Genomic DNA, 15,584 nt, shown 5'->3' on the forward strand with positions numbered 1-15,584 from the left:
TTGATTTGATCGGTGCTTGTTTTGAAAATCTGTACGATTTCGTGAGACCGTTGAACGCAATTTAGTTAGTGCACGTCGTCATAGTGAGCAGTTCTGTCTTTACTTTTAGCGAAGTTTTAATGATTTAATTATTTGGGTAAGTCGGCTTGAACAGCAGCGATTCTTCGACATGCTAACAATATCTGCACCTAGTCAGTATAGTTGAACGGAGATGTTTATCCTGCTAGCATAATGTTGACGGAAGACGACCATTTTGTCATCGATGCGTGTGTGTTTTCTAAAACAGCCAGTTAAAATATGACTTATTCCTCCCGACAGGTTTCAAAGGAATGGTCCGCCGAGATGGCTCTCATTAACCTGGGCGTTAGGGCTCTACTTAGCTGGGTAGGTTAACGCTACCGTTCCTTGTGGTATTTACATTTTGGCTTTGACATAACCTCGCCCATGCTGTGTTTTCAGGTCAACAATATTACATTGGCCCACCGAGAGATTAACATCGAAGAGTTACAAGATGGGGAGTTCCTGCTTCGTGTTGTTTACAAACTGTGAGTACATTTGGCAGTAATGTTCATTCAAGACAAAGCCTGTGTTGTTTACTCGTTTTCCTTTCGTTTATTTCCAGGAAAAGGGAACCAAGCCCTCCTTTAATTAAATCAACTGAGGAACGTTTTAAAGCCATTGCAGAATTTGTGGAGAGTGAGTTTCTGACATATGTCTGGGCATGTTTTTTTCTCCTCTAAATGTTCTAGTCACAGTACTGTCATCTGGGGGAAACAGACAGAAAAGCAGGCAGTAGTGTCACATTACTTTGGGTGTTGCCCAACCCTTAGTGTGCCATGAAAGGAGTGAATTGTCCCAGACAATGTATTTATTATTATTATTATTATATTATTATTATTATTATATTTGTATTTTTTTCACAAGTGCAAAGATTTTAATTGAATTAATCTGGAAGTATTTTTTCCACATGAAAATCAATATCAAATTTTCAGTTGCACCTTCTGACTGCACATGTACGTTTCAATTACTAATCTCTTATCTGAAAACGATGATTTACCTCAATACCTTGTTGTTGAACAGAGGATTGCAGATTTAGTCCAACCAAAGGTACATCATTATCCTGGGACAACATAAGAAATGGAATCAACCTGACTGTGGAAATTGCAAAGGTACATGTGAGGAAAGTTGTTTTGCATCCTATTGTATAAAATGTTATATTATTGGTGTCTTACATAGTTTTTAGTATGTGCTGTATTGAAACGTAACAACGACATGCTTCTATTGTACATTATTGTGAATCTTGTGTGCAACACACAAGATAATGGGGAATGTCTGACCTTATCTTTATATTTCCAGGTGCTTTTGTTGTTGGTTTACCATGACATGATGAGTGAACGGTGCACCCTTAAAACTTTGGACAGCGAGGTAGAGGTAAGCGGGCAGAATTATTTTTATGAAAACACTGAGAAAATACTGTGTTAATGTGTTTTTACTTTCATTCATTCTATGCCATTGTAATCATATTTCCATTCTTGCTTATCAGAGGGAGATTGCAAATCTGACTGTTTCTTTTGTGATGGAGAGTGATGGTAGTGTTTATCTGAGCAGTGGCCTTGATGCCTACTTGGCAAAGCAATGTGAGTCTCGCATTTGCATATCTTGTGCATGTGACTTAATGTGCTTTCAGGCTTTTGATGCACTTTGTGGCTGATTGTAAATGTTTGTCTTCAACCTTCAGATTTGCCTGCGCCTCTTGAAATATTGGCGCAAACGCCAAGCACCTCTACTTCCAGTGTGTCAACAGTCTCTACACTCTCAGATGAAGACTCCCCTGTGTTCCATCGCACAAAAAAAATCACGTTTGTAGATATGCATACTGTGGCATCATCTTCTGTCAGGTATTACTGGCTATTATAAATGTTTGATATATATTGCTGGTGCTGGGCCGAAACCTACTGTATTCTAATTTGGTAAATGTAACAGGAGGGATTCAAGTGTGGTAATATTGCTCGCTTTGTCAGTTCTGTTGTCTAAAACGGCGACCGATCGCCACCAAAATGCAAATGCACATTACTACTCTTGGCCACTTCAACTTGTGAAAGTATAAAAGTGTTCTGCACAATAGTTTGGATTTATTGACACAAAACGTGATGTCATCATGATCACCTCTACAAAATCAAAAATACCGTGGCGATCGCTTCACCACTTACACAGGCTGAAGCGGACAAGAGCATGAATGCGCACACAAACCCCGACTGGTTATATTTCGGACATTTAGCTAAGCTAAACTCGTGTCAACTCTCAGGAGGCAGACGGCGACTGGCAGTGGGCAAGCAATCAACTTTATTTCAGTTATGTTGAAATTTTGGAAAACGTAATTTACTGTATAGTTCGCACAAAGCTTAATGGAACTATTTTTGTCGATGTTTTCGTTGAACTGTGAGACATGCATCTGAACCTGGGAGCTCCTTGCACTTTTTGTTTGCATTAAAAAAAAGTCTATTGCCTAAACATAAAAAAGAACTGACGTCAAAGCGCCCCATGTCTCACATTGCCGTTTGTTGTGTTTCCAACGCATCCCAAAACTGACAAAAGAGTTAGACCAAAATAGTTAACTGTAAAAAAAACAAACAAATAACAGTTTGTTTATTACACTAAGACTTGGTCCAATTGATGCCATTATTTATTTTTGACCAAAAAAGCCATTGAGTTATGATACAATTAGATTTTAAAGATTATAATTATTTATCAATTTTGCTTGATTATTTATTTCCACAGCAAATCTCCTCTTCAGGATATAATGAACACTCCCAAATTCCAGTTGAGGAAGCTTCAGCGGCAGATGTTCAAAGAGCGAGATTATAGGGATGGACTGGAGAGGGAGCTCGCCGGCAAGATTAGCCTCATTGCACAAGGAGGTGCTGACCTTATTTTGTGTGTTACATTCATGTTGTGTGTTACATTGTTGATAATTTCGTCAATGTTTAGCTCTCTGTTTCTTATTGATTTATGTTGGGGGGGAGGGGGGAAAGTATCCAGACCATGTTCAATTGATTTGCCCATGATCAACATGGTAGCCTATTCGTTAGCACCCCTGCCTCATAGTTGTAAGGTTCTCTGTTTGAAATTGGGCTCAGACCTTCTTGTGTATGGCGACGGGTAGGGCTGAATATTTATTTAAATTCAAATCTACATTGCAATGTGGAATGCGATTTTCAAATTACAAAGGCTGTAATTTCGAGGGGAAAAAAATTAATTCCGGTCGGTTCGTAGGGTTTGTGTTTTTTAAAAATGTATATAGTGCTTAAGAAGTGCAGTCCACACGTTTACCTCATTGTTTCATAAAACGTGAAAAGTTGAAATGATAAAGACAGATTTTTTTTTTTGCATTGTTTTTTTTAAACTGATTTATAACTTCCTGATTTGTTTATGCCACACTTGTTTGGTAGAATTTTGTGACGTCATAATAATCACATAAAAGAATGCAAGTGAGTGTTTAGTATGTTAACAATTCTAATTGAAGTAGTTAAACTATTTTTCATATTAATGAATGGTTTGTTGGGGTTTATTTTAGTAAAAGCCTAAGATATAAGACCAAAACATTTATGTACATTATTCATACAGATTAATTTATTACTTGTTTGTTAAATACATGGAGAGGACCCTTGAAAAAATAATCACACATTATTGAGGGAGATGGGGAATCGCAATTAGATCATTTTTTAAAATCGTTCAGATCTAGTGTTGAACGTGTTCTAACAGGTACTTTCTACAGGTACTCCGGCATCCTACCACATGCCAAAAACATGTACGTCAGATTTAATGTGTTTTCTTTTCTTCATTGTTTTCCTCAGAATCTCATGTTAACCAGTTGCAGTATCGCCTGGACAGGATGAAAAGGGAGCAGAGCGATCACGATCTTATTACCAGGGAACAAATCAATGAACTTGAGACCAAGAATAACTCGTAAGACTAGCTCCCCTCGAAATCTCATTATAATCCCAGCACTGAATTTGAAAGTTATTTCCATGAACGATATTTGTCTTCCCCCAATATTGCACTTAAGTGGGTTGTTACTCACCATTCCCACATATGTTTCTTTCAGGTTACAACTGCGATTCAACGAAATTCTAAAAGAAAACAAAGACTGTAAAAGTAACTTTTTACTGATGGAGCGAAAAGTGAATGAACTTGAAGAGGAGAACGGTGCCCTCTCTTCACAGGTATGAACACCTGGTCAAAGCTCCTCAGAGGCACTGTGCGTTCTCTTAACATTATTTTGCGGTTTCCAGACGCCTTGTTTCAAAGAATTTTTTGTTGTTAAGTATGCATGTATGTGTATGCTTTCTCAAATGTGTATTTTCTCAAATCGTGATTATATCGCAAATGCATTTAATCGTTCAGCACTACTCCTGTCTTTGCATCGCATTACATTCTACAATTGATCATATGGTTGTAGGCGGTCTATGTATAAAATACACACAGGGCTTTTAAGGCCCTGTCTACACGTAGCCGGGGTTTTTGAAAACGCCGGATATAAACCTGCGGTTAGCCCTAGCATCCACATGTCTTCTGAGTTTATTTTCTCTGAAAATGCAGAACTCCGGCCGGAGTGGAGATTTGCGGATACCTCCGGATATCTCTGAATCCGCCTTTTGCTGTGGACGGTTACACCCGGAGATTTACGTCGTCACCGTACGACAACAATGCTTTGACGTCATTGCGCGGCTTGTGTTTTCATGCAAGTTAACATGGATTCTCGCGGCGCTGCATTGGTTATAGCCATTCTCGATGCGCTTTTTGCTTACTTATTTGTCCGCAACCAACCACTGCTTCTCGTTGAGAGGTTTAAAAGCAATTCTGACCTCTTGTCGATTCTCCCGTACGAGTTTGGCGCCGTGTTTTTGGTTTCGTAGAAGTGACGTCACAGGACGGAAGTGTGCGTTTGAAAACGCACTTCCACGGTTTTGTGTGGATGCGATTTTTTTTTTATTTTTTATGTGTATTCCAACGCAGGCGGGGGGGAGGATATTCGGTTGTTAAAAAAACCCCGGCTACGTGTAGACAAGGCCTCTGTCACAATGGGATGCATTTCCTCAGATGCGTACAGCAAATGCACAGCTGTCCAAATTTCAAGATGAAGTTGGCAGGTTGACAGAAACCCAAGCATCTGGTCAAGAGGAGTGGAAAGCCAAAATGGACTACTTACACTCTGAACTCAGTCAAGCCACTACACAAAAGGTAGGGGTGTGAATCCTCCATTGCCTCAATCATTTTTTGATTCAAGGTCTTTAATGTATTTTGGATTAACAGTGCTGTGTCTTGTTGCTGTTGTATTGACCTCGTAAGCATTAATTTGCATATAAGTGAGGCAGGTTATTGTTAATCCAAAATATTACTTTCTATATTAGTTTCCTTCAAATACATCTATTATCAGACTATTCGGATATTTATATCCTTATGCACAACTGCACAGACATTTTGGTGTCTTTGTTCACATTTTTTGTACAATAAGTGACAATGTTTTCTCTACAGCACAAATAGGAGAGACAACCGTACAACATGAATAAAATTTTAAAAAATCTGTGTTTCTTTCTAATATTTGCAGATTCCTACACATTTTGGTAAGAATCCATCACAGTCACAGTCATCACTTTCGTACATTATGCCACTGTAATGGACCGGTTGCACACCGCTGTACTGGTTGGCTGCGTTAGCCAGTCACTTCAGGAAGAATATGAAACCTGACATGGTTAGGAGTGCCCTGTAAATTATGGCAATACTTGACGACACCATATGGAATTTTTACAGCAGACCAGGAAACTCATCCAAAAACAACAGTGTCACAGTGATTGCATATTGTAAATAACAATTGCAATGTTTAGTGAATACATTGCAATAAGATTATTTTCCAAAATCGTTCAGTAATCGCCGTTGAAAACTGAGTGGCAACATAACCCCAATTTGTACGTGAGTCGAAACACGTCATTGATGGTTATATCTGCCATTAGAAAAGTAATAATTGCAATAAATATTTGTTTTAAGAACACATGTAGGCCATGAATATAATAATAATAATTAAAAACTATAAATGAAAGTGGTAATTGAACAAGAAGAAAATGGGCTCCATGGCTCCCAACATCCATTGAGAAGAACTGATTTAGTTGAGCATTTTGATGTTACTACTTGTTTTTTTTTTACAGGAGCTCCTGACTGAACAGGTTCAGATTCTCCAGGGGAAGATTTCCTGTTTAGAAGATGAAATTAGAGCAGCCGCAAAGGAAGATGTAGGAGAAAACATGGGGCCTGTAATTGAGGTAAATAAAGTACTGCATTATGATGGGTTATTCATATTGTATGTATTCTTAAAGCATTATCTTTAGTAATTTGTCAAAGTAACTGTTTGCTAAACTTGGAAACTTGTTTAAAACCAATATTTTTAAATTGTCAGAGAGATGGGCTGGAGCATGAAATTGGCCGATTAAACAGCAAGCTGGACAGCACATTTGGCTGCTTGAAGAAGGCTGAGGCCAATGTGGAGGCCAAAATGCTGCAGCTTTCAGCGTATGAGCAAGAAATCACCCAACAGAAAGAACTCCTGGAGCAACAAAACCTGTACATTGAAGATATTGTTCGAGCCAAGGATGGCGTTTTGAAAGAGCTGCAAAAGGAAATTGCTGAGCAGAGAGCAGCCCTCCAGAAAGAGATCGATGATCTTAAATTTCAACTCGAGCAAGCGGAGCAGCAGAAAGCTCAGCAGATTGGTGAACTGCAGAAAGTTATTGCTTCTTTACAGCAAGAATTGGACAGCCTGAGAGAAACTAGTAGAGAGAAGGAACACCTCCTTAATCAGACCAAAGAAAAAGTGAAAGAACTAGAAACTAGGTTTCATGATCTAACATCAATGTTGGTGGATAAAGATACTAAAATTAAATCGCTCAATGAAGAAGTCAAAGTTTTTACCATTGAAACTATAAAAAACAAAAATGAAATTGAAACCAAAGACCAACTGCTGGCCCAACTATGTCTGGACAATTCTAATCAGCAAGACATTCTCCAGAATAGAATCCATGCTTTGACAGTTGAAGTTGAAAACCTGGGCTTGTCTGTCCAGCAGGCTGAACAGGAAGTTCAACTTAAGCATGACCTATTGGCTAAAACCGAACAAGAGAATATCAAGCAGAGGGAGGTCCTCCAGCAGCAGATTATAACCAGTGAGGCAGAGGCTTGCAGGCTTAGCACAGAGATAGAGGCAAAAAATGAGCAGCTTGTCATTTTGCAGAAGGACAATTCCAAGCAGTCTGAAATCCTACAAGAACAGATCAACCATCTAAAAAGCCAAGTGGAATGTCTGAATAACTCTTTGACAAAGGCTGAAGACCACGTTCAATCTCTGCAGGATTTGCTCGCTAAGCAGGAGCAGGAAAGTGCTGGTCAAAAAGACCTGCTGCTGCAGCAACTGACTGTTTCTGAAGAGAGAGTAAGGACCATGAAGGCAGAGATCCAGACTAAAGAAGAGCATGTCACGTCATTAAACAAGCAGTTTTCAGAGAAGTCAGAACGTCTTCATCAAGACATCCAAAATTTGGAGGAACAGGTTGTAAAGCTCAATTCATCTTTGAAGAATGCTGAGGAGAATCTGAAATCAAAGGAGTGTCTGTTTGCCGAGCAGCATTCACAGAGCACTCTGCAAATTGAGAAACTGCAGACACAGATTCTTTCTTCTCAAGAAGAAGTGAGCAGACTGCTTTCAAAACTACATGCCAAGGAGGAACAGCTCAGTCTGCTCGGGAATGAGAGCTCCATACAGTCTGAACTGCTTGAACAGAAGATTGATGGTCTGGATAAGCAACTGGAGAGTATGAATGATTCTCTCAGGATTACAAAGGACCAAGTGAAGGCCAAAGAAGATTTCATTGCCAAGCTGGAGAAAGAGAACACTTCACATGTGGAGACACTCAAAAAGCACAACATGGAGCTGTTGGATGAGGCCAAACAATTCAAAGAGGAAATCCAAACCAAAGAAGCCCAGTTGGACTTGCTTAAGATAGAGAGCAGCAAGCAGTCTGAAGCACTGAAGAATGACATTGAGGACCTCAAGAGCCAAATACAAAGTGTCACTGAATCTCTTCAAACTACAGAAGAACAAGTCAAAACAAAAGTTGATCTCCTGGCAAACAAGGAAATGGAGATTTCAAAGGAAAGAAACAAGTATCAAAGCCTAATGGAATCCTCTTCAGAGGAGGTAACCATGCTAAAGGAGCACATACAGGCTCAAGAGCAACAGCTTGCCACACTGAAAGAAGGCTCATTACAGACCAATATGCTACATAAGGAGATCAGCCAGCAAAAAGACCAGTTGGCAGTGGTGAATAATTTGCTCTCCGAAGCCGAGCAGAGGCTTCAGGCCCAGTTGGCTATGATGACCACACAAGAGCAAGAACGTGCTCACCAGAAAGAGCTTCTACAACATCAACTGTCTGCGTCAGAGGCAGAGATGAGGAAGATGACCGTGGAGATCAAAGTTAGAGAAGAACGTATTATGCAACTGAATGCCACCAACTCCGAGCAGTCCGACTTGCTTGATCAAGAGATCCAACATTTAAAGAAACAAGTACAGTCTCTTGAAGCTTTTCTAAGGAAGGCTGAAGAGGATGTTCAGTCGAAAACTGATTTGTTGACTCAGCAGCAGATCGAAACAGACCTGAAGCTTCAGGAGAAGCGCCAAAAAGAGGAGCTCCTGCAGAAACAGATTTCCTCCCTTGAAAAGGAGATTCTGAAGCTCAGAGAATGTTATGATGAGAAGCAGAAACTCCTCATCACGACTGAAGAGAAACTTGACATGCTCAACTCTGAGTTGGCTGCTGTCAAAACCCAAACAGCTGAGAAAGACCAAAGCCTTGACGCGTTCAGTGCCGAGGTTGCCGTCCATGCTAATTTGGTTCAAAAGGCAAAGGAGGAGGCTCAGGACAATGCTAACATGATTGTCAAGATCCAGGAAGAGGCCTCCCAAAAAACAAATGCACTTAAGCTCGAGGTAGAGGACCTTAGAAGACAGCTGGAAGAAATTGCTCTCCAACTTAAAGACAAAGGGCAGCAGTTACTCGAAAGCCAAAAAGAGTCTGCTCAGCTGATGGAGAAACTTGAACTACAATTGTCTGCCTCACAGGCAGAGGTGAGCAAGATGAAGGTGGAGATCCAAGTTAAAGAGGAACATGTCACGCAATTGAAGGCCACCAACTTTGAGCAGTCTGACATGCTTAATCAAGAGATCCAACATTTAAAGAAACAAGTAGAGTCTCTTGACTCCTCTCGAAGGAAGGCTGAGGAGGCTCTTCAGTTTAAGAGTGATCTGTTGGTCCAACAGCAGAAAGAAGCAGACAGAACACTGCAGGACAATAGCCAAACGGAAGAGCTCCTACGGAAACAGATGTCCTCGTTTGAAGAGGAAATTCTGAAGCTCAGAGAATGTCATGATGAGAAGCAGGCACTCCTCATTAGGGCTGAAGAGAAACTTGACGTGCTCCAGACTGAGTTGGTTGCCATTAAAACCATAACAGCTGAAAAACACCACAGCCTTAAAACCCTCAGAGCTAATGTTTCCACACAGGCTAATTTGGTTACAAAGTCAAGTGAGGAGGCTGACGTTGGCACCGACATGCTGGTTGAACTCCAGGAAGAGACCTCTAAACAACCAAATGCACTTAAGCTCGAAAACCAGCATCTCAAAGGACAGCTGGAAGAAATTTCTCTGAAACTTAACGACAAAGACCAGCAGTTACTTAAAACCCAACAAGACTCTGCCTGGCTTATAGAGAATCTCCAGCTTCAGATTGTCTCACTCAGTGCAGATTTGCAACACAAAGAGAAAAAAAATGAATCCTTTAAACAGAGGGAAGAAGAACAGGAGCTTGAGAAGGCAATGGCAGAAGAAAAAGAGGCTCTTGTTTGCGAAAAAAAAGTCCTACTGGCCAAGGTACTACGGGCGGAACAGGACCAGAAGGCTCTGGAGAATCAAGTGGATATGCTGATTCTGGACAAGGAAAGACTTGTTCAGACCAAGCTGGCCACAGAGCGAGAGAACTTGGCCTCACTTAAACTGGAACAAGTTCTGAAGCAAGAGCTTGAATTATTGAAGTTGGAGAATGCTAGGCTCTCAAAAGAAATGGAAAAAAACGAGGAGAGCAAGAGGCTAAAGAGAGAGTTGCAGGAGCAGCTTGTGGCTAAAACGGAGGCTGTTGAACACTACAAAGCGCAGGTAAGTGTGAGCTCAGGTCTACACGCATTCATTGGTACCTTTCTGTTCAGTGTCTGACTATAGCGCAAACATAAAATGTTCTAGATGGAAAAGGCTGTGAGTCACTACAATGACAAGAAGCAGCTTCTCCATGATAGCCAAGAGGAGGTGGCCAAGCTGAAGCACTCACTGGAATTAAAAGAGCGGCAGGTGAACGCCACCGGTATGGAGCTCAAATTGCTTCAGATGGAATTGGAAAAGGCTCAAAACAAGGAAAAAAACATGTTGAACAAGCTGACCCGTTTGGAGGCACAGGTTGGTTTTGTGTGATATTCAGTGTTGTTCGTTGCGCAAATTTCACCCTGAATGCCATGTAGTAGAATGCAATTGTCAAGATGCAAAAGCTGCAATTGTCAAGATGCAAAAGCTGCAATTGTCAAGATGCAAAAGCTGCAATTGTCAGGATGCAAAAGCTGCAATTTGGGGAAATGGAGAGGGAAAAAAATCTTTTTTCTGTGGATTAATGGAGTCAAAAATGGGATGTTTTGCCGTGACATGCCCACTCAGACTGTTTTCATATCAAAGTTATGTGTGCCAGTTTCAGAGAGTTCCAAGAACAAAATAAAGAAAAAGGTTGTTCGTAACGCCACATGACAAAAATATTTTGTTTTCATTTATAGTTGGCTAAAAGTAATGTCACATCCTTGCCAGAAGATGGTAATTAGAGGATACAGTAATTGGATAATGTGCTCGACATTTTTTTTCACGCAATCACATGAAATTTCTGGCAAAATGTTATATTGTAACATCTCTTGATGCAGATGTCTAAGAAAACAATTATGCATGTTCAAAGTTATCCTTTTCTCACTTCTGCTTATTTTAAGGTGGCCTTTGGTGACCTAAACCTGCGTGCACACAACCAAATCCCTGGCCATCAAGGAGGCACATCTGAGTCGTGTTACTTGGAGGTTCCGGCCTCACACTCAAATGTTCACACGAAGGTGGAGCCCGAGAGAATTATGAGCTCGGACAGTCTAGACCAAAGCTCCCTTGAAGACTCGCTGAACAACACAAGGTTTGGTTTTGCTTAGTATAAAGTGAACAGAAATCTAAGGAAAAGACGTGACAAAATGATCCATGACAGCAGTTACGTGAACCGAAATTTAATTAGCGTGATATTTGTCCCCAAATTTTGCAGGAAGCTTTCGGCGCCCCATGAATCGAGCACGCCGCTTGTTTGTAGTTCTGAGAGACTGGCAGCCAAGCGTCGCGGTCAGAAGGCTGAGTCACTGGAAACTCTTTATTTTACGCCAATAAATACAGGACGCATGAACAGGTAAACGGCAGCGTGATGAATGCTTTACAGAATTTCAGTTTTACCTTGGTGTACATTTGTAATTGTGGTGCATTTACAACTTATATGGTAATGATGTAAAAAAAAAAAAAAAGACTGTTCTAACGTAATAAAAAATATTCATTTTCTTCATCTAGAACCACTGCAATAAGCAAAACAGAAGTGGATTACCCCTATATAAATCCATCGTCGTCTGTCAAAAGACGGAGGACAACCCAGGTTATAAACATAACCTTGACAAAGGTAATGGAAACTTGCTGACATGCTTCTGAACTTTCTACTCCATTTCACAGGGGTCCTTTGTTTATGACTGTACCAAACATAAGGTTCAAAACAGCATGCAGCAAATTAGTTTGCAGAGTGTTGTCATGCAAGCACAGAAGGCAGCTTACCGTCAGTTGTAAAATGATGGCCAAGAAATTTTATTTGCACAAATATTATATTTACTGTAATTTGGTCTTCACTACTGCGTTACGTTAAATTAGTCATAGATAGGTTAGTGTGGGGTGTTTTGATTTGCGTACAAATTGGCTATGTTGTAGGAATGGAACTCACTGAACAGAGGTCACCCCCATATTGTGAAATAAATGATAGTCAGGCTGCTGGGGTCCCGGTTCAGCTACTGTCAGTGTTCATCCATTGTTGGTTAGCATGTTCTTACAAAAAAGTCTTTTTTTTTTTAATCCACGCGTTGTGGTAAACTCTTATCGCACTCCTCTTCAGAAAACCCCAGGCGGCATTGAAGAGGACGAGACGTTCTACAGCCTGGCTTCAGCTCGCTCCCAGCCCAACCTCTCCAGTGCTCATGGCGCGCGACCTGCTTCCATGGAGCTTTTTGACACACCCGCTATATTGACCGCCGCTGCCAGCGACCAGCTCAGTGGTCTCCCTGGGTATCGGAGGAGCACACTCCATTCGCAGAGTACGTTTGAACCGAGCACAGGAGAAACTTAAGATTTGTCAACAGTAACTCAAACAGTATCATTTAATGTCTGTTTTTAATGGCATCTGATCTTTAGATGAGGCTCACAACTACTACATGCCCAATTTTCTGCCTCCTCATGTGTTCAGCCACGAGTACGTTTTGCGTCGGGGCAGAGAACGAGCCAGATGGTGCGCCTGATGACTGGATGAGGATCGCTGAGCTCCAAGCCAGGAACAAAGCCTGCCTTCCTCATCTCAAGAGCAGCTATCCTGTGGAGTTTGAGGTTGGTAGATCAAGTGGTTCTCAAGGGATCACACTTGGATCCATGTTCTCTATTGTCGATATTAATACAAAAGACGTTCGATAGAAAAATCAGGAAGAAAACGCCGAACCAGGCATTCTACGTGCTGTAGGCAGAGGCTACAGTATGGCGTTGTGCCACAATTACAAGCACGTAAGAGGAAGACATTTTGAGCACAAAAGCGTGTTTTTGTCAAGTCACCGAGTGCCTGTCCGCCGAGTGCCCACACAAAGAAACTCTTTGAATTAGGGCTGGTTGATTAATCAAAATTTAAATGATGATTTTGACTTTGGCTACTCTCAATCTTTTAAACATTATAATCTAAGAAAAATGATTAATGTGCAGAATGGCGTGGTGAATTTACAAGTTGTCAACGTTGTGAAAGTACCCTCAATGGACCATGTCGCTTGTGTAGCATATTTGATTCTGCCGGCTCTTAAATGACACCCTAGTTAGAGTTTACTATGAAACTAATGCTTCTTGGAGAATGTCCAGATGGGACAAAACTGGATCTTTTATGGCAGGGCACATCAACTTTTTGTCGGATTCAAACTATTTCTGTGACCACTTTTTTTTTTTTTTTTTTTTTTTCTAGATTTAGATTTAGTTAATTTTTGACAGAGAGGTACCAACAATTTTGTCCGCAAGTATGCTCTGTAAATCAATTTTCAATATATTATTGACACAAGTCGCAATGTCAATTTATGATATCAATTCAAACCCTTTTTTCACTTCAGACTGGCTGCAAGAGCGTGCTCACGTTCACCGACGAAGATGTCCGCACAGGTGACCCAACGGAGACCATTCGTCGAGCATCCGTCATGCCAGGCCAGCTGCATGACTCTCTCGCTTCACATCGCCAGTCCCTCGCGGCAGGACAGTTGAATACCGCAGCCAGCGTCCGCTCTCACCGTCTGTCCTTGATGGCGGACCAACCAGCGTCCAAATTGGTCAGCTCCTCTCAGCTGAAAAGCCCGAGGTGTAAAAAGCGGTCTGGCTCGACGTCATCTGTTCCTCACACTTCACCTGAGGTTTGCCATAGTCAAATTTAAAGATTGTTTGGATTCAAACAGTTTTTTAAAGAAAATATATGTATATATATGTGTGTGTATGTATATGTGTGTGTGTGTGTATATATATGTATAAATGTGGTCAATGATTTTATTTTCAAAAAATTTTTATTTGCCAGAAAAAATTGAAGGCCAGCTGCTTCCCCCGCCCCCTCACTCCCAAAAACAAGAACATGAACAGCGGACCATCCAGCTCCCAACTTCATCCTGCCTTCAGTCCAGTGAGTTTGACAAAAAGCTCATGTTGTGTAATAGTAACTCATTCACTGCCAGACATTTTCTGACCCTCTTTCACCCTAACTTTTGAAAAAAAATTGAAACAAAATATAAATTGGTTCCTGTAATTTAATGGCTGCACTGTGAGAAGACAAGTAAATTTGTCAATGACAGTGAATGAGTTAACTAATAGGTCACTGTGGGTCACCACCCATCTATCCATGGATGGATAGATACAATATCACTAAATATAACGGTAATAAATGAAACCCCGATGAAATAACAATTACGGGAAAATCCGTAATTTACTCACTTTCTTTGTGAAACCGTTCAAATTCAAAATGCAACAGAAAAAAACAACTAATAGTCTCAACTGGGACACTAACTGTTTGCTAATCAGACTCCTCCTTTAACTTCTCAGGTTGACCGCAGGGAGTCGATGATGTTCACCATCGACAACACACCGAAGAAAAGCAGCGGCAGCAATTACTTGAAAAGAGGCCTCAACAAACTCTGCAACTCCGCCCGGAAGTCGCCAGGCAAAACCTCCAGGAGGTCTCCCGCGAATGCCGCTCACAAAGAAAATAAGCAAGCTGTGGCGGGTCGGGGGGGCAGGGCTGGCAGCTACAAGTCATCCCAAGTGGTCTACAAAGACAACAAGAAGTCCCCTCAAACTTCTGGCAAGTCTCCACGGTTGGCAGCAAGCGCTCGCAAGGTAAGGAGCTGGCCTTCAATGTAGAGGTGGGCAAAGAATCGCCGGCTCTCTCAGTTCTTTAATCTGGCCCAGCATATACTTTAGAATCCTGTAATAGTGTTGGTGGACAAACACTGACTCTGAGGTGTCTTTACATACTCTGGTGATCAAGTTATTGGGTGTAAACACTTCTGACATAACAAACTGTGCTGATGTTTTTCTGCATTCTAACATTTTTTTATTTTTTATTCTGCAGATGAAGAGGAGGATGGTGTGAGTGTTTCAGCAGTTCAACATGTGTTGAGTTAAAATTTTTATTTTACACACTTTTAATTTTTTACCATTACCTTCTTTTAATGGTTTTTGCTGTATAGTCGGATGTACTTGTATAATAAAACATTTTGGACTGACAAATTGTGACGTCTGAACCTCGAGCATTAGTTTTCACCAAATACAAAATGCAACATCATCCGTTGAAAACATTTCCACAGTACATTAGCTGATAGCTGCACCACTTTAAAATACTACATATGACTCTGTAATCAACATTACAAACACATCCATCGATTAACAAACCAGTTACTATCTATATATGTACATATGTGTATATATGTATATATATGTATGTATGTGACATACATTTACTCAATTCTCATTCACTATCTAATCCAGTCATTCCCAACCTTTAAGCCAAGGTACTAATTTTAAATTTGAAAAACAACTCACGACACACCACCAAACAAATGTCACAAATACTGGATGTAGGTCAATTATCCACTTCCTGGTG

At 40.8% G+C, this 15,584-nt stretch overlaps 1 protein-coding gene across 1 annotated transcript; it reads left to right on the forward strand.

Annotated features, from left to right (window-relative positions):
• The first annotated feature begins 19 nt into the window (after window positions 1–19).
• On the forward strand, window positions 20–15,211 carry numa1 (nuclear mitotic apparatus protein 1). Its single transcript, XM_086035476.1, has 24 exons — window positions 20–136; window positions 319–384; window positions 460–545; window positions 623–696; window positions 1,081–1,169; window positions 1,357–1,431; window positions 1,544–1,637; window positions 1,739–1,898; window positions 2,779–2,918; window positions 3,855–3,966; window positions 4,106–4,223; window positions 5,101–5,241; window positions 6,204–6,317; window positions 6,452–10,258; window positions 10,343–10,552; window positions 11,122–11,312; window positions 11,436–11,573; window positions 11,729–11,834; window positions 12,315–12,513; window positions 12,663–12,799; window positions 13,555–13,848; window positions 14,007–14,108; window positions 14,525–14,818; window positions 15,054–15,211. Exons 2-24 carry the CDS (start codon window positions 343–345, stop codon window positions 15,072–15,074), a joined length of 6,744 nt encoding a protein of 2,247 aa, XP_085891602.1. The 5' UTR covers window positions 20–136; window positions 319–342; the 3' UTR covers window positions 15,075–15,211.
• Window positions 15,212–15,584: the final 373 nt, after the last annotated feature.

This window comes from Filicampus tigris, chromosome 7, assembly GCF_054856515.1.
Source record: "Filicampus tigris isolate MCC_2025a chromosome 7, RoL_Ftig_1.0, whole genome shotgun sequence".
Taxonomy (NCBI): Eukaryota; Metazoa; Chordata; class Actinopteri; order Syngnathiformes; family Syngnathidae; genus Filicampus; species Filicampus tigris.

Excerpts from the sequence above, each read along its gene's own strand:
- numa1 (XM_086035476.1), top strand. The coding sequence starts at position 343 with ATGGCTCTCATTAACCTGGGCGTTAGGGCTCTACTTAGCTGG. Across the intron at positions 697-1,080 it reads CATTGCAGAATTTGTGGAGA|AGGATTGCAGATTTAGTCCA; the intron begins GTGAGTTTCTGA and ends GTTGTTGAACAG. Across the intron at positions 2,919-3,854 it reads TAGCCTCATTGCACAAGGAG|AATCTCATGTTAACCAGTTG; the intron begins GTGCTGACCTTA and ends TGTTTTCCTCAG.